Source organism: Schistocerca nitens, chromosome 5, assembly GCF_023898315.1.
Source record: "Schistocerca nitens isolate TAMUIC-IGC-003100 chromosome 5, iqSchNite1.1, whole genome shotgun sequence".
Lineage (NCBI taxonomy): Eukaryota > Metazoa > Arthropoda > Insecta > Orthoptera > Acrididae > Schistocerca > Schistocerca nitens.
Window position 1 is genome coordinate 747,745,179 of NC_064618.1, and position 20,346 is coordinate 747,765,524.

At 35.8% G+C, this 20,346-nt stretch overlaps 1 protein-coding gene across 2 annotated transcripts in view; it reads right to left on the minus strand.

Annotated features, from left to right (window-relative positions):
* Positions 1 to 2,086: 2,086 nt before the first annotated feature.
* The window catches only part of LOC126260142 (F-box only protein 11), a 61,666-nt gene continuing 43,406 nt past the window's right edge, over positions 2,087 to 20,346 (minus strand). For both annotated transcript variants that reach the window (XM_049957393.1, XM_049957392.1), the window contains exons 8-11: positions 17,215 to 17,435; positions 16,886 to 17,104; positions 10,531 to 10,738; positions 2,087 to 3,163 (exon numbers count right to left, since the gene is read on the minus strand). In XM_049957393.1, the coding sequence (XP_049813350.1) occupies positions 3,034 to 3,163; positions 10,531 to 10,738; positions 16,886 to 17,104; positions 17,215 to 17,435 (778 nt within the window). In that variant the 3' untranslated portion in view covers positions 2,087 to 3,033. The remainder of the gene's footprint in view (positions 3,164 to 10,530; positions 10,739 to 16,885; positions 17,105 to 17,214; positions 17,436 to 20,346) is intronic.

The following is a 20,346-nucleotide window of genomic DNA, read 5'->3' on the forward strand; positions in this document are numbered from 1 at the left end:
AATTTCTACAAGCTTAGTAACAGCAGTTAAAATAAACAAACTTCACTATGGTAACATTTAGTAATCATTGTGCTTGAAGTAGAAGTAGTAAATTGACAATATATCAGGATTTCAAAAAGTTGAGCAAAGCTAGAGAACGGGCAGTAAATTAACATAGATGATACTTTGATATAATTTTCTTGTTGTGGACATAAATGTGAGCATGAAAGCTGCTTATATCCACATTAATCTGAGCAATAAAACTATCACATTCCTAGTCTTGCCGTGAACAATCGTGGTGTTAATTACAAAGTACACACCTGTAGTGCATAGAGAACTATCAATTATTTGGTGCCATGGTTACAGACCATGTAATTTTGAAGACAAAAGTAGTACTTCTTAATAAGTTGTACTGAGCATGTGCAAGTGTCACTGGAAAGAATTATACATCTGTTTATTTGAAAAATAAGGAATGCAAGAAGAGGAGGGGGAATGAGAAGGAATGTTACAATTCTTCTGTAAAAAGGTAACATGCATGGCAACACAAGTAATTACATGAAAACTGCACCTGAACTCCCAAGTTTTAATCTTCTTGAGTATCTCCCCCTGTGTCTGCAACTATGTGCTTGGAGTGCAGTATGAAAATCATATCAATGGTAAGTTAACTGTCAGACAGCAGCAAGTGGAAAAGTATTTTTAAGACTCTGAAATAAAATACAGACCAATAACAGCAAAGGAGGTTAACTATAACCACTGTATAGCCCTACATTATTAACAGATATATTGTATGGTAATTGCAGCAATCTTCAAATTATCTGTTTACGAAAGCTCTCGACGAATTTCCACTGACTTTTGTCAAGCAATATTCTTCAGTGAAAGGAATGTTTTCTTATGAAATAAATGATCAGGTTATGAGGCAATATCATTATACAACTCACGTGTTTCAACTTTAATAATGTCTAACAAATGATAAATAGGCAACCACTGGAAATATTCATACTATGGAAACAGTAATGTGAAAGTGGATGTGGGGGGACTAGTCTCTTCAAACTAAGATCTTAAAGAAAGAAAGAGAGAGAGAGAGAGAGAGAGAGAGAGAGAGAGAGAGAGAGAGAGAAAACAAACTGGTGGAGGAAGGTCGGGAGGAATTTGTATTCATTGACAACTAATAATGCGATTATTTCCATTACGGCACGCATCAGTTCAGGTTAGACCTAGAATACTTATACAGTCAGTTTTTATTATTATTATTATTTAATTTTATGGGTTGGTCACTGTCCATATACGTTTGTAAGTGCAGACTTCAGAACATATATATTTCACAGTGTTGCCACAAAAGTACAAGAACTAAACTGATAAATTTATCATGCAAAATAACACATAACAGATCAAAGCCAATCAAATATAATCTTTGTTGACCATGCTGGAGTCTGTAGCTACTGAAGTGACATATACAAGAAAAACTTTCATAGTGTATCAAATGTGCAGCATTACAGAACTGAGGAACAATAATACTCTGAATATGCGAACGCTTTTCTTCGAGAAATCTATGGGACTTAGGCAGTGACTGGTCTTAAAAAAACCTTCAAAAATAAGCCTTACTATAAATATCAAAATCAAGAATAAGGAAAATACACAGTTAAATTGTAATATAGCATCCAAACCTTCAGATTACAAAATTTTTAATCCAAAAGTTTGTGTCATTCTTTTCTGATGAGAGAATCCAATGAAATGACCTGTGCCCAAGAACTGTACACACAATCTGCAGGCCTTCACCACCATACACCATTCTATATGTACAACACTTTATGGCACTAGAAACAGATAAATTAAAAACTTCTGCAGTTATAAAGTGGACTCGTGAAAAGAATAAATTTGCACGTTATGACTGGCTTCTAACTTACAACTTTTATCCTCCTTTTGCACGAATAGTAGTTCATACGAGTCTAGCACTTTCGTGTGCATAGCTATACACCTTGACAGAACATATGTAGTCCACTATCAGTTCGAATATTACTCTTTAAAAAAAAAAAAAAAAAAAAAAAAAAAAAAAAAAAAAAAAAAAAAAATTAGATGGAACATCAAAAAACACACCAAAAAAGAACTATTACAAGTTACACAGAACATGTTTCATTCAAAAAGCACAATAACACATACACAGTCTATTTACAAGTCTTATAGCACATCAAGTAAGCAAAGTCACATTGGCAGATATTAAAAAAAGTTTATTAGTCTATATCCCTAAAGGATCTAAAGCCTCCTGCATCAGTATGCTACATCAATAACGAATTCTTAATGGGTTTCAGCACTAAGACATTTAAAAATTGATGCTGTACATATCCTCAATGTGCTATCCGAGTCACTGGACTATGTAAATATGGTAGAGAGAATTGAATTATAGGAATTATTTTATGTCCAACTATCATAACAGTGAAATAAAGTGAACAGAAATGTGACATTAATCAAGTGAAAAAAGAAAACATTATAAAAAAATGGCCATAATAGTATTCAAAAATATGTAGTTACTGTTGTTTTATTTGATTCCATTCAATACTATCAAGCACAAATCTTACAAAGTCCCTAACAAAAGTTACATATCAATTATCTCAACACACATATGTATATATTTACACACTTCCACACATTTCATTTCAAACATAATACATACATACAAGTACACATTCATACAACAAATGGAACACATCTTCAACAAATCCTCTTGGACAAAAGAATAAACAAACGCACCCAGTTTGTAGCTGCACATGCACATAGATAACATAACGTTAAGTATAAAATGAGATTCTTACACAAATTTTAAATTTGTCTTGTCACATCACTGGGATCTGGCACGTTATATACATAGGCCTTTGCAAAACAACAGACATCTTACCGAGCACAGTGGCACACTTGAGATGACATAACTCATTTTATGAAAGTTTTGTCTTTATTATCTCAGGTGCTGCACTGAAGTGTAAAGTAACCATCTCTGATCATTAAACCGGTAATGAGGAGCCAGTGGCCTGTATTACATACACCACAGACAAATTAAGTATTTCAGTTAACCATAAGTGTGTGGGACTCCATTGGCGCTGCAGAATCATACAATGTGTCGGTATCTTGCGTTGGTTCCCCTTGCAACTGACACTGATTAGTTAATGTTCCTGCACCACAGTCACAGAAAAACCTGAAATCACAATGAATGACAAATTAAAACATTACAAAAAATATATAACTTTTAAGATTTTACTTTTACACATAGGAGACAAGTAGACAAACAAAGAATACATTATTACACAATAAAGTCTGCATAATAAACGATGAAAATCCTACAACTGTGGATATATAGGCATTACAGAGAGTAAATTATACTCAGGTGCTTAGTTTTTTCTACAAAATCCAGTTTAATATGAAAGAAAATGCTAAGAAGTTATCTGCTTACAAAAGTGAGGTAAAGCACATTCTTAAATCGTACCTTTGGTTAAGGGACATGTCACTACCAAGTTGAGAATAGCTGTGCTCTTATGAACGTGCCCTTCCAGATATTACCTCTTAATATGAATCATGTCTTACAACTTTAGTTATGTTAATGGACTTCTTTTATTCCCAGCACAAAAAACATTATACACAATAGCATTTGCGATGTTGATAGCTTCTGTATTAGCAGGCTCATTTAACACACAACATAATTAAGACACAACAAGTTGTGTGACATAAGGCAACATTAACCACATCCGAAAACATGACTGAGTGATTGCTTCCGGTGTATTATTCAAGTATTACTGCTGTGCTCCTGCTATATTACTCCTGTAATAAGACTAACTTGTCACAAGTGGTTATTTATGTACTGGTGCCAAAACTGTGAGTGTCTTTTTTTTTTTTGTGGAATTATGGATGAGAATTGACAAAAGTTAGAATTAGAATATGGTAATATATTAAGGAGTTATTAATAACCTACATCAAATGCATAGAACATGTTTTTGAAAAGTTCATATGGTAAATTCTCCACGTTTTTAAGAACTGAATGAATGGGAAAAAGTCATCCAGAATTTTAAAACCACATTTTTTGCTTGAGAAGATTTACACAAACATAACAAACAATATTTATAAGGCAGTACATAGTTCATTTATATTTTATCCTTCATGTCTGATTTTCATTCTAAATGCCAAACAACATGTAAACTGAAACTTCCTGGCAGGAGAGCTTCTGTAAAGTTTGGAAGGTAGGAGATGAGGTACTGGCAGAAGTAAAGCTGTGAGTACCGGGCGTGAGTCGTGCTTCGGTAGCTCAGTTGGTAGAGCACTTGCCCGCGAAAGGCAAAGGTCCCGAGTTCGAGTCTCGGTCGGGCACACAGTTTTAATCTGCCAGGAAGTTTCATATCAGCGCACACTCCGCTGCAGAGTGAAAATCTCATTCTGGGGACATGTAAACTTATTTTTCTTCTTTAAAGGAGTGGGCTTTTAGAATGTCGAAACAATTTTGATTAGGAAATAATTAAGTATTCAGTTTTTTAGTTATTCACAATGTACTGTATGTAAAATACAAATAATTTTTTTATTTTCAAATATTTGGCCTCTTGTGAGAGAACACAGTATTAAAAAATAGCATAAAGTCCTCTTACAACCTTTGCAAAAAAGATTAAGAACGCAGAAAATCTGAACTTCAGTAAGGCGAGCTTTGGTTAAGACGTTAAAGACAATGCCACCATTCTGTGCATATGCAATTCAGCATATTGAGGATTTTAGTATTTTATACTCTGCACAACTGACTTTTATCACTGATGTAACCAATTCACTTGTGGTGTGGTTGGCAGCTGATTTACAGGCTGGCATGCAATGCTCATCCCCCACCCTCAGTCTGCTAGTAGTAGGTTTACAGAAGATAGTCACTTATGTAAAACTAGCTCAAGAAGAAAGAACACAATGGTTTTTAATGCTACTTCAAGTACCCTGTAACGAAACATACATATTGTTACTTTTATCAACTATCGTGGGAAGAGGGAGGAATGCAAGATACTGGTATTGCATTCCAATAACCAACATGCGAGCTCTACTCCGAAGTATTGTATCCCCCTCCTCATGCATTTACTCTTTGATAAACCTTCACTTCTACAAACATTTTCACAATACTTCTCTATCTACCCTTAAAATGGTTCCACCCAAGTTTCCTACCCTTAAAACTCCTATTATAACTGTCTTTACTCTGTCATGTTTTGAATTACACTAATACCAATCTTTGTGACAATGATAAGGACAAAAGTAGAGGACTCATTATCTCACACATGTTCCACATATTTCATATACATCTACATCATACTCCGCAAGCCACCTTAATGGTGCGTGGTGGAGGGTACTTTTTGCACCACTAACTGAGCCCTCTAACCCTGTTACACTAGTGAACAGCACGTGGGAAGATTGGTTGCCGTTAAGTCTCTGTACTGGCTCTAATTTTTCGAATTTTCTCCTCATGGTCACTATGCGTGATGGATGTGGGGGAAAGTAATAAGTTATCTCCAGAATGAGAGTTTCACTCTGCAGCGGAGTGTGTGCTGATATGAAACTTCCTGGCAGATTAAAACTGTGTGCCGGACCGAGACTCGAACTCGGGACCTTCACCATTCGCAGGCAAGTGCTCTACCAACTGAGCTACCCAAGCACGACTCACGCCCCGTTCTCACAGCTTTACTTCTGCCAGTACCTCGTCTCCTACCTTCCAAACTTTACAGAAGCTCTCCTGCAAACCTTGCAGAACTAGCACTCCTGAAAGAAAGGATATTGCAGAGACATGGCTTAGCCACAGCCTGGGGGATTGCAACCAAGACATGGATACACCTAGACCTAACAAGCTGCTGTTACAGAGTGTCTGTGCATGAGCTGGAGTATGTGTCTGTCTTGCTATCTTGTCACTGAAGAGGCCTTTGAAGAGAAATACCACTTTAAAGGGATGTTATAAGAGGAACTGTTTGTCCCCAGGCACAAACGCAGATGGTTCCGAAAAAGTAAACCATTTGTGATTGGCAAATCTAAAAAAAAAACATCGTATTTTAAAAACATAAAAACACTATGACACTACCAACGAACTACAGTGCCAACAAAAAAGTATGGATGATGTCTGAATTATTTGAGAAGCAACTACATTGGAAGGAACATCAGCATTGGCCGTATTTTGTTGCTTTGTTGTCAGCAAAATCGATTTTCAGTCACTTAGTGACCATCCTCACTGCTATAATATACAATTAAAATTGGTAGGCACTGGTATCAAGCGATAACCACAAGCTTAGAGCGATCACATAAACTGAGTTTGTGGTTATAGCTTGATACCAGTGCCTACCAATTTTAATTGTATATTATAGCAGTGAGGATGGTCACTAAGTAACTGAAAATCGATTTTGCTGACAACAAAGCAACAAAATACGGCCAATGCTGATGTCCCTTCCAATTCTATCCACTATTTGGTCTTGGTGCACACAACAATCCATTGAGTCGCCAATCAACAACTGCATTGTCTTGATTCAAGAATGGGTATTGACAACAGAAAAATTCTGCTCTTTGTGGATTGTTGCCCTGCGCATCCCAGAAATATAAGCCTACGTAATGTGCAATTAGAGTTTCTGCCTCAAAACTGCACAAGCAAATTACAGCCTTTGGATTTGGATGTCAGCCATGCCTTCAAAATACTGTAGGAAGACGATTGTGCAGAAGGCATTAACTTAGATGGAAGTTGGGAATGACCCAGCCTCCTTTAAAGTGTCAATTTTATACGCTTTGCATTATATTGAGAAGGCATGGACAGAAGTTATGGCAGCCACCATCTTCAATTGGTTCTGAAAAGCAGGATTCATCGAAGCCGACAACGTAAATGGATCTGATGCACCAGATGTGAGTGTTAGTGACAACGGTGAAAAACTGCTTGCTTCATCATAGGAAAAGCTGCAGCTTCAGCATCTGGTTCATGATTTCTTACTCATTGACATCAATGTTGTCACTATGGAAAGTGATTCTGTTGACGTTATAGACTTTCACACACAAGAAAACGCAGAAAGTGACAGTGATAAGGACAATGAGGTTCCCTCATTTGCAGTTGTTAATGTAGCAGTGGAAACCATTGAAAAATATATTTCAGCTGCAGATGTCAATGACAAATTTTTTCATTGTGTTTATGAACTCTAAAACTACACTGAAAAAATTCATCAGACAAAATTAAAACAACCCACAATTTTTTTTGCCAGAAAGTAGTAAGGACTGTACTCATTTGTTAATGCCGTGTTTATAGACCAGCCAAATTAAAGGTCATTTTAATGTTTTGTAAATGTGTTCATAAAATGCTTAAGTGTAGTATAGTTTCCTTCCCTGTTATTTTGGCTGTGTATACAGACTGATCTCTATCGTAACCCCTATGTCTACATTGATTTGAAAGTGTCAGTTTAGCTGAGAGCTGACTAAGTCAGTGAGTGTGAAATAAAGGCTGCAGTGACAGATTGATCTGTAGTGTAGTGCCATATTTAACTTAATTTATATTTCATTCACCTTTATATACAAAATCAAAAAACAGCAAGATAAATGGCCGGTACTGTATACATCTGCTGACATCACTTTCGCAGGAAAGTTACACTAAAAATGATGCAATTTAGAGACATCTTTAATGCAGCATACACTTGACATGCACTTTTCATAGGCACCAAATATAAATGCTAAAACTGTCAACTGCATCACTTTAGCTTTGCAAACACATAAATAAACATGGCAGCTGCATGGTTTGTGTTATTTTTAATGCAATTTGTTGTGCTAAAGCATCAGTGAATGTCATGTCACCTGCTAAACATCGCACTAAATTCAGATAACCTTTAATAAAAATAAACATTCCCTGATGATTATTTTTTTGCCTATTATCTACAGATATCATACAAAACTACAAAAATGGAAAGGGGGCCCCCCATACACAACCAGTAAAACAAAGTCATTTCACATTTTCCCACAGTTTAGCCATTTTTTTCAAGTCCCTTGAAAGAAGTGTAAAAGCAGGGTTATGATGTGTGAAATAGAACTTAAACTTCTGGGTTAACATTTAAAATGTGCAGACAGACTTGGGAATGACAAAAGGTTTGATATTGTAGACTGCCAATCCACCAACAGAAAAGAACAAAGGAAAAGCATTGTACTGGCTCAATAGAAGTGGTAATAAATACCTACGTGCAAGTACTACCTGAAAGAAATTTCACTTTTCCCATTCTGAATGAAAATTTTATAACAACAAAAGTGGAACTGCAGAACAATGTAAGGGTTGATCAGATATTACAACAAGACATGCAGATCTTTTGATTTTTTTTCTCAGCCCAGACAAAATTCATTTAGTGCAAGCAATACCATCTTGCACGACTGGTCTGAACATACTGGTAATGACACAGGTGCAGAAGAATTCATAGTTCCTCACTGTTGGATTAGTCACTTAAAAAAAATCGCATACAACCGTGTAAGAAAAGTAACAGGTTTGAAAACTGAAAGCTTGGATTACAAACAAAGCATAAGATTGTAGGATTTAATTAACTTTTTGTTTACAACACAGATCAGTCCAAATTTTAAGAAGAAATACATGCTAATAGGATGCTTTCATTCAAGGGAGAAAAACAGAGACAACTAGGCAGTCTATATCTGCAATCATACATTCATACATACATAATGAAAACCAATATTCAGTCTATATTGTTCACTGTTACTTATGCTGAATATTTGTCTTCAAGAATTGGCATGAAATTTTGGAGCCTGTGTGAAAAGACCAACGTTCTACACAAACAATCTTTTATTAGAATCACTAACGCCTGAAAAAAATGGGAAATGAAAATGTTGCAATTATCACACTTTCATGCTTTTTCTCCATTTTGTGGAAACAAAATTTGTCTCCTAGATTCTTGGAATGGTCACAAGCATTGAGTCATTAACAACCATGTTTTGAGCTCACCCTGACAAAAAAAGTAGATATACTTCAGTTTTCACCTAGTAATACAAATGTGCATTAGTTATTAGAGAATTTTACAGAACAGTAACAGAGACAATAATTATCCAAATATCACAACAATTTCCAGCCTACGCACATGAAAATGTTCTGAAGTTGCACTCAGCAGTACACTACCAGTTTTCCTCTACTTGGTTTCATAACCTTATTTAATATGCTTAGCACTCCTCAAAATATACATATATAAGATCCAATCCCCTCCTAACTCCAGATAGTTTTGTCCAAAAATGTGTAAGTGTGTCTGCAACTGTCAAATGTCAACCTTAATTTTAAGTTCTTGGTACACAAAAAATATGTAGAACACTGCACCAGCATTTCACATTTTTGCAATAGTTACAAGGAATGAAACTGATGATGATGAGTCGGAAACCTTGTATTTATTTCCACATACTCCTTACCAATTTGGAAGGAATGTAATGTATAAATTATAAGATGTATTTCTCTATGAATATTTAATTCATCTTATGATCACTTTCAACTGATGATCCAGTGCTTGCCTTCCAAGCTAATGGAAACTGTGACCAAAGAGTGACACATTGTGCAACAACTGAGGGCTGTATACCAGGCAGTTTCAAGATGTGCAATAATGACACATTTTATATTATAATCTCCAGATCATGTCGCCACCTGAAATTCAGCATGTGGCTTTTCACTGATGCTAACTACAAGTGGCGGAGGGGAGACATTCATGGCAACTTTTCAAGATTTGACATGACAAGCCTAGCCACCATTCCTTCGAAATGGCTAGCTCAAAAAAGGATCCTTCTAAAAGCTAACAAAATTTCCAATCTTGTCCATGTGATTGTAAAAAAACTCAACAACTTTACTATTAGGCGAGTTGTTGCTTTATTTTTACTACTATATTATTTATGTTTAAAATCATCTATCCCATGAGAAATGAGCATCCAATAATTTCCTACAACTTAACTTCTATCTGGAACATAGCCTTTCAAAAATAAAATTAACTGTCTAATAATATCATTGTTCATGGGACTTTACACCGCTACCTTCCTCTCCCCCGACTTTCAAATGCCTATGGTACATGAAAAACTTAAGGACAGCTGCCAACAAACAACTGGACGCTGCAACCTATTACACAACTGCTACATTAACAATGCTATTTAACAAAATTTCCCACAATTTTTTTTATAAATTTAAAGAAGTTCCCAATCCATCTGCTTACATGTAGTGTCACTGCTACTATTTTTCTATTTTAATTGTTTTAGTACAATCAGTAACACATCACACTGCTGAAGTGAGCATTGATAGTGTGAGTAGTGCAGTGTCAGTGCATGTATATAGGTCAGATGACATTAGTACTAACACACAATTATATAATGTTTGTCGTACTGTATAGATCTTTGCAATGTGACTCATTCCATCATTGTACTAAGTGATCAACGAAATATAGATTCTAACAATAAATTTCAAATACCATAATGGAAGAATTCCACTTAATCACCTCCCACGTATGTTTAACAATGGTCCTAAGCAAATTGTGTATGATGGAAATAGCTTACACATGCAGACAAATGTTTGCTTACCTGTCATGCCTTATGAATTCCACATCATGACCTGCATGGCAAGTTTTAATACAGTTCACGCAAATTGCATTGCGATCCGTGGTGTTGCAAGTCTGGCAGCGATAGAAATCATGCATAGGAAATGAAGTGTAACTTGATATTTTGTATAAGCACTGGCCATTAGCTACAGCCTTTTCTACAGCGTCCTGGTTGCTAAATATTCTGTTACCTGTTGAAACAAAATCACAATTTTTGAAATAAAAAACAATCTGAGCTAAAAAGGCAATTCTTTGGTATGACTGTAAAGTAAAGTATTTTCATCACAAATTTGGAACAATCATCCCAGAAATAAAGTCAACAATGTTTGCATGGATATATTACATGCATCCACTAGCTTTCTAATCAATTTTTGACAAAATGTTCACACAGCACACGCAACCTAACCAAAATTACACATACCAACAACACAAAGAAGCTGGCTGGTTTTAGTTGACTATTTTCTTCATCCCATTAATTAAGAGAAACCCAAATAATTACTTTATTGTAATTATATAGGTAAAAAAAATCTATGCAGCAGGGAAAAAGTATACAGAAGAAAATGTGCAAGCTTTCAGAGCCAGTGGGGTCCTCTTCCTGGCAGAAGGGTTGAAGTGAAAGGAAGAAGGATGAAGGAAAATGACTAGCAAAGTTTAGAGAATGGGGAAAGCAACACAAAAGCAGCTGCGAATCCTGTGTTGGGGGAGACTTACCAGACAGGATGAGAAGGAGAGATACTGTTGGGGACTGGCAGTTCCCAACAGTCAGTTTTTCTTGTCTATCCAAACACATTTTTAAAAATAGACAATTTGTGAATAATTACTTTGCAGTATTTAAATACAAATTTTATCAAACCTATCAAGAAGCTATGTACAAATGGCCTGTAAAGGAAATCGTGAAAGTAATAAATAAATCAAAGTAGTCTAAGACTTGATCATCTGCAGAAAGTTATTGGTGGAATTTGGACGAGTTTGAACAGTCCACTGTTAGTTGAAATTTTCTCTGTAATCTGTGCTCATCCTAATACAGTGTTTGGTGACATTTCCTTCCTTTTACAAAGCTGCGAATGTACTCTTTCATTTCTCCTTATCCTGATTATGCGATACATATAAATTACCAAAGTTTTAACAGTACTGTCACATTTGTGTCCATCAACGGCACTCCAGTTGCTGGCATTTCAACAGCTGGTAAATAGACAATTTTAAGTATCTAGTATGTACACAATTATTTTCTAGCAAATACTGTTTGCAAAGGAAATATTACAGACACTTTATTTCCTTATGTTCAATGATGTGATCCTTTGATAAATACAAGGGTACATATAAATTGAACTGCTTCACTGATTTTAAGGAGTCCAGCACCACTAAACCTGATTCTACAGGAGCTTCTAATTCATCACACTGGCTCTCTGCTTTCCTCTTTAACTTCATCTAAAGCCCTCTTCCTTGTATTGTTAACTTAGACAAGTCTACACAGGTGGAGTAATATTAATGCTTCAAAATCCAAAATGGGTTCTCCTAAATTGTCAAAATTATCTTCCTCCTGTCATCCACATTTGCAATTTTATTTGTGCACACACATCCTGCAAGCCACGTTCTATTTCAACTGAACTACCACTTCTCTCTCTTTCCATCTGAGTATATTGAAAACACCATGCATCCATAATTCTACTGTGCTGCTGAACACGATGTAACTATCCCAAGTTAAAAGTCTTCATTGTGCATGTCTAGAAATTATACATTGATCTCAAGCTCTGATTTTTAACATCAAAATGTTCACTTCCACGCACCATAGCCTACCAAAAGGCAACAGACTGACTGTGCCACTGCATATTTACTCCATCCACACAAATCCTATTTGACACGGTATGAATAAAATAACTAATTAAGGCCATCTGACTACAACATTGACACATATGATAAAAATTTTAGATTATTAATTACTCACCAATAATAAAGGCAGTAAGTGACTATGAGGTACCTACTGACAATATGGGTATCAACTATCACAAAATATTGAAAGTAAACACACAACTTTGACAATGAGCAAGACAGAAGAACTGTGTGCCATAATGAACAAACAGACTTGTTACAATAAGACCAAAGAGGGATTTATTTGGAGCAAAAAACTATTGAACTAATAAACACTGAAAGCACGAGAATAAACAAGATGTACACTGTTGTGGAAGGTTTTGGAAATGCATTTTTCCTGTGAGCATATGTACAGTGCATTTAAGCTGGTGAAGGTGATAGAGTGATATAGCTTTAACTCCGTCACAGATTGCAAACAACTGAAAATGGATAGGGTTACCTCTTTTTTCCATCAGTTCATTTTAAAACTTGCATGGGGATACAGGAATGAATTATATTTGGGAGTAGATATTACGGTCCACAGATGCATCGCAAATGAATGCAGACATACCATTGGCCATTTCAGGGACAGTGACTTTGTTGTTTGTGTGACTGGTGCAAACAATGTAGCACATAATGAAGCCAAAAAGTGTATAACAGGTTTGAAATTTTTTTTAGATGTAAGGTGGAAAACACTATTGTTGTGACAATACCTCATAGACATGACTTGATCTATAATTCATGTGTTAACAAAGAGATTTGTAAAACAAATATTAAAATCAAACAACTATGTTCCATTTATGCTAAATGCAATGTAGTGGATATTAGCAGACTTGAAAGAAATTTGCACAATGTACATGGTGAGCATCTAAATTACCATGGGAAAAAATTTTTGTGTCAGGAGATAAACAAAGTTCTAAATGAAATACGAGCACGCAGCAGCCTTGTCTTAAAAGACAGTCCCACAGAGCATGACTGTACACCTCCTGTTTTAGAGAAAACGACATTACAGACTAAGGACAGTTAGAAACCACATTAAGTGGAAACTGCAGCAGTCTAGTTCATTCAGATAATTGTGCAACCCTAGATCATGTAGCGAAAATAAATGAATACAGAAGGTTCTGTGAAAGTAGAATACCATTATGTAGTAGTGACAGTTTCCTCCTCCTTCATATAAATGTACAATCTCTTAGGTGTAAAATCAATGAATTACAATACTGGCTCGATAAAATCAACTGCAGTGTTCTATGCATCAATGAACACTGGATGAAAGACACTGAAATAGACTTGTGTGTTCCTCTCGGATATTCATTAGTTACAAGCTACTGCAGAAAAAGTATTGCACATGGTGGGGTCTCAAAATATGTCAAAAGTAACCTTGAATTGCATTACTCAGTTATAGACCTTAGTAGAATATGCCTTGAAGCTACAATAGAAGTAGCTGGTGTGGTAATGCACAAACAGAAAACTGTAACTGTCTCAATCTATCGAATCCCAGGCTCTGATGAGATAGTATTTATAGAAAAAAATTAATACTTTAATATTGTTGTTGTCAAAATATAAACAGCATAGAATTGTAATTGTAAGTGATATTAACATAGATATAAGGGCAAAGAGAAAAAATGTAATTCATATGATTAACACTCTGAAGTCATTAAACTATTACTGTCTCAATGAAACACCCACCAGACTGAACGGATGCCTTGATAACATAATTAGCAATGTACAAAGAGACTCCATACAATATTATGTAATAGAATTAGGAACATCAGATCATGCAGGGCTATGGCTTCAAATAGAAAAGTCAGCCTTCAGTTCTACAGAGAGAGAAGTGACATATAGAATTCTAGGCGAATCCAATGTAAACAAAATGATAAACCGGTTAAAAGAAATGGATTGGACTCATGTAATGGATAACAAGAAAACGATTAATAAATGTTTTTCCATTTTCCTGACGGAGATCAAGCATATAGTAGAAATGAATGACATGCCCCTTGGTAACCAAAAGGTACCAGAGTAATATTACTCATAAGCAACAAAATACTAACAAGTGGTACACCCCACAACTTAACAAACTCAGAATACTACTGATGATTATGAAAGACAAATCTCATAACAGTGATAGGGACAAGGAAATTACACTAAAATGAGAAACCTTTACAGATTAGAAATAAAAAATGCTAAGTGCTGCACAAATGATTAATATCTTTTAAATTCTAAAAATAAATGTAAAGCTGCCTGGACTGTCATTAAAAGGGAAATTAATAATACCAATAAAGAAAGGAGTATCCCTATTGACTGCAATATTCTCAATGAATATTTTGTAAATAGCGTCACCACCCCACCCATCAATTCTGCCTCTGATGCAGAAGCATTGCTCACTTGTGCAAAACAGACAAGAAGTGAGAAGTTCACTTGGACCCGAATCACATTAAATGATATTCATAAGTCAATAAACAAATTAAGTAATTCCAAAACAGAAGATTATTATGGACTCAGTAATCTCATCATTAAATTCAAAAGAAATTGAAATGCCACTTCTCTCACTATCAGAGTACTTGATGACGGAATATTCCCCGGCTGTCTTAAGCTCACAGTTACATTGCCTGTGTATAAAAAAGGTGAAAGAAACCTCCCAAATAACTACAGACCCATTTCAATAGTACCAATCATATCCAAGTAAGTAGAAAATTGTGTGCATAAGCAGATATACAGGTATTTTGAAACCAACAAAATTTTAAATGAACAACAGTTTGGCTTCAGGTCACACCTATCAACTGTAAAAGCAGTAGAAGCTTTGGTAAGCAATGTTTATGAAGGGTATGATAAAAGGGTATCAATGTCGAACACTTATTGACCTAAGTAAAGCTTTTGACTCGTTGTCACATGACATACTTATCACTGTCTATGTTAATGACTTCTTGAATTACATACCATGTAAGAACATACTATATGCTGACAATATGAGATTAATAAGTACAGGAGAGAACTTACAGAGTGTACTGGACAAAAATAGAGAAATGATGCAAATGGCTAATTATTGGTGTCAGGCTAACCAGCTGTGCATAAATCAAACAAAAACAGAAGAAAAAATAATATTTAATCTCAAAGTAACTAAAAATGAAAACAAAACAGTGAAATTACTTGGACTAATCGTAGACCAAAAGCTCTCATGGGAAGCACACACCAATTATCTATGTAGTAAAATAGCACGAGTACTTTTCTTATTGTATAAATTAAGAAACAGTGTGAGCAAGCAGTTGCGACTCCACTAATACTATGCTTTTTTTCATTTGCAACTGCAATATGGAATATTGCTTTGGGGTAACTCCCCAGGAGCTGAATGTATTTTCAGATGGCAGAAGAAAGCAATCAGGTGCATGGAGGGGTTAACACCCATAGAGTCCTGCAGAAATTACTTTAAATCTCTTGGCATAATGACAGTGCCAAGCATGTACATATATAACTGTCTAATATATGCCAGAGAAAATCTGAAAAAATTGAACATGAGATGTGATGTGCATGCACACAGTACAAGAAACAGTCACCTGCTGGACTTGCCATCCATAAGACTTGCTGTAGTCCATAATAACTATAAGTACTTAAGCATAAAAATTTTCAGTAAGTTACCATGCTCAGCTCGTACAGTACCACTAAATAAATATAAGAATACATTGCAAACCTGGCTAAAAAACAACGAATTTTATACAACTGAAGAATTCTTAGAAACTAATCATCAAAATATATGTTTTACCTAAGTTATGAAGAAAATGTTTTGATATTATATAAGCTAGTTATTTACTATGATTCTTTTCTTATGTGTGTATTTAATTACAGTATAAAACATTGTTTTACATAATGATGAAGAAAAGGTCTTTAGTTCCTTTTCTTCCCTTTCTGTAGCTATTTGAATATTGTACTGAAACTAAAACCCTCTGTAAACTTTGACGAAGCCAATTGTATGAAAAATACTGAAAGGCTAATAAAAATATTCTATTCTATTCTATTATTGACTCTCAAAAATCCCTTGTGCGCTTTTCTACCAAAATGTTGACTTGGAACTGTTGCGTAAATATCCATTAAACAATTTTTGTTTTGTTTGTGTAGCAATAATACTTCCAGTACAACTACCATGTTGTAATCTGAGTCTACCTTTTCTCTTTTCTTACTCCAACTACCTGGCAATGATCTCAGAGTCACTAATTATACTGTAAATGTGCACAACATGTCAATGATTTGAGAGTGATATTCAAAATCACATCACACTACTTTTAAAAATCAAACTGTACTATTCAATCACATCAGATCCCAAGTTGAGGACAATACTCTTTGCAAACAAAACATCAGTGACGGGGCTGGACACACTACAGACACTCAGATACAACATATTAAAAAGAAACTGGTGGTTGCAGTAAACAGACAAGGCATTTGATTACAGGCTGCATAGATTACAGCCAACTGTAAGAGGACATTTGTTAGTAAAGTGCTACCTCTGGCTATTGGCTGGACACCACTTGCGAGACAAAGTCCACCAAAGCGATTGTTAAATATCTGATTATATTCCAGAGTCGCCGTTGCATTATTCGTAATTTCCACTCCGGCTGCAAGTCCATCAAATATGCGATTCCGCCTCAGAATTGGATGACTTTGTGTTGAAATCAGAACACCAGCTTGTGCATTACGAAAAATATCATTCTCCTCCAAGACACCTAAAATTGGAGAAATTTATTAAAAACTGCCACTGACAGTAAAATTTAAGCACACTTAATTTGCAAATTCTTGCAAGCAAAAAAGGGAAAAGATAAAGTACAAAATATACCTTTTCCTCCATTAAAAATACAAATGCCACCATCTCTTCCATCGAATATCTTGTTGCGTTTTAATGTAGGATTGGAATCAGTCTTAATCCACACTCCAGCCATTGCATTATCAAAGATTTCATTCTGTTCGAGTAACCCAAGTCCACCATTATAAACCAGAACGCCACCGTTCTGTCCTCCCCAAATTTTGTTACCCCGTATCACTGGATTGCTACCCGTCCTGAAAAATTATTGTACATACTTTTAGAGTTTGAACTGGGAATGCCCAGCACTAATACTACAGAAATGTTCACCTCTAAAGCATATTAATTATACTCACAGAAAGCTGTTATTTATAAAATAAAATTCAAAAATTCTTCATCTACAGTGTACACCTCCAAAAGCAGGTATGTGTAAGGGGCAAGTTATGCAAATATCACCTACTTCACAATCCCTAGCACACAAAAAGTGTTCAAAAGTCCACTACAGTGTACACCTCCAAAGGCAGGTATGTGTGAGGGGCAAGTTACGCAAATATCACCTACCAAAAGTCCACTACTCACCAATGGCACATTCAGTAAGTATATAAACAATGTACAGTATCTAAAAAGCAAAGAAAAATGGCAGGGGAAACACTGAAATAACAGCCTATCAGTTAGTTTACTCCTATGTATCAACCACCTTAATAACTCGATTTTCAGGCTAAATTCACTTTACACACATCTGCAAGGAAATCATCATTACAGTTACATAAGCAAGAAGTTCTCACAACATTCACTGGGAAGAGACTGCAGTACACAGGGGAGAACACCCCCATAACATTCTTTACACAATATCTCTAAAATTATGGATTAATGTAAGTTGCCCAATTTCTGAGAATCATTTTGAGTCAATCACTCTTCTGTCTAAGGAGGAAATTATTTTTAAATGGGGTTTCAACAAAGACAATAATAAGATTGAAATTTTCGAAAAGGGTAGTTGTTACTCGCCATGTAGCGGAGATGCTGAGTCGCAGATAGGTGAAACCAAAAGGCTGTCACACAATAAGCTTTTGACTAACAAGGCCTTTGTCAAACACACACACACACACACACACACACACACACACACACACACACACAAATGCAACTCACATACACGTGACCACAGTCATTCTGAATTGCACAACTGAATTACATTCTCCCCCAGGGTTTCGACTAACTCTCGTTGTGCCCTGAAATGAGGAATGTCCTGCCCACTATCCTTTCCACTCCTCCCACATTGGTATTCTGCCATCCACTGAACCTACACAATATACTTGTCCATCCCTACACAACCCACAATAACCAAGATGGCGCCGAATGAAAAGTGTACCGACACGTCTGTCTCTACCAACAAGGAAAAAAATCAGCGGTTCTACATGTAAGCAACGCAGAAAACGTGTGATAAAAGGAATCTTATGCGTAAAGTGCAATTTTTGGCTTCATGAGAAGTGCACAAAAGTGTACCTGAAATTCATTAGTGACAGTTCCGTGGACATGCACCGACTGTTTGCAGTGGGAAACATCAGAACTTGTAAGTACCATGAAGTCAAAAGAAGAAATAATTAAAGTGCTACAAATTGATATCGGAACTCTCAAAAAAGAGATTCATTCTCTGAAAGAAGAAAACGCAAAGCTAAAAAGTGAATCGGCAAGCTGCGGATGTGGAAACCCATTACAGAACAAAACAAACAAATGTGAGGATTCTTTTGTGCAAACTCCGTTCGCGAGCAAAAAAACAAAACCGTGAAACTTACATGTGCATATTCCGGCAAAAACAGTGGCAGAAAGCGAAACATGTGGAAATTCAATAAACTCCCGCGTGCAAACTCCGTTATTGGGAAGTAAACAAACCTATGTAAACTCGCATATGCAAATCCCAGTGAAAACAGTGGCGGAAAACTTGCGGTAAATCTGTAAGCAAATATAAGTGGTAAACTGTGACGTATAAGAAAAAAGATAAATGTGAAAGAAATCCAGCAAAACAGATCGACAAAAGTGATTTCTTTGTCATTGGCGATTCCATGTTAAAAAATGTAGTGGTTCTGAACTGTAAAGTCGATGTTCGCCCTGGAATCCGACCACAGCAGATTGCGAAACATTTCAACAACATTAGGAACACGGAAAAATCCAACCAAAACAACAATGATTCCAACACAAATTTTAAAGGCGTGATAATTCACGTAGGGACAAACTATTAGAAGCAGCAGACAAGAAGAAATCATAAATGATATTCGTAATGTAATTCGGTCAGCCAAAGGTTTGTTTACAAGCTCCAGAATTGTTATCAATGGAATTCTACAAAGAAGATCGGTGAGTAACGCGTATACAAACAAAATAAACACTGGCATTAGGGAACAGTGCGATGAACTTTGTGTTGTATTTGTTGACTCAAATAAATTTCTCGACGACAAATGTCTGGGTAGGGATGGCCTGCACCTAAACAGACTAGGTGCAATGACTTTCAGTAAAATGCTCCTGGATTTATGTAAAATTATAAAAAATAAGGGAAACTAATACGGTCTGCAGGGGGTGACTATCCAAGAATACCATATGCAAACAAAAAACGTGAGTGTAATCATAATAAGGAAGCAGTTTAACCAAAACAGAACGACATTAAAACGAAAAAAAGTGGGAATGCAAATAGTGCTGGAAAAAATTACCTAACAGTTGTTCACCAAAATATATGTTCCCTAGCAAATAAGACCCAACAGCTAGAAGTGGAGCTGGAGTCTACAGAGTGCTCAGTTGTTTGTCTCACTGAGCATTGGTGCAATGAGGCTGAAATTAATCAGTTAGTCTTGCAGTCTTATAATTTAGCGTGTGCATACTGTAGGACTTCTATGAAGTGTGGAGGGTGTTGTATTTATGTAAAACAAAATTATCAGTATAAGACCAGACGCGATTTATGTGTAATCAGTGAAGAGCAACATTTTGAACTGGCAGCAGTTGAAATCAGGGACCAATACAGGTGTAGGAATTTGATTATCTTATGTATACATAGATCTCCTAGTGGAGACTTCAATATCTTTTTCTCCAAACTTAATCATGTTCTTAACAAGATATCCACTCCAAAGAACCACATTCTCATATGTGGAGACCTAAATGTGGATAAACTGAATCCTGATTCTA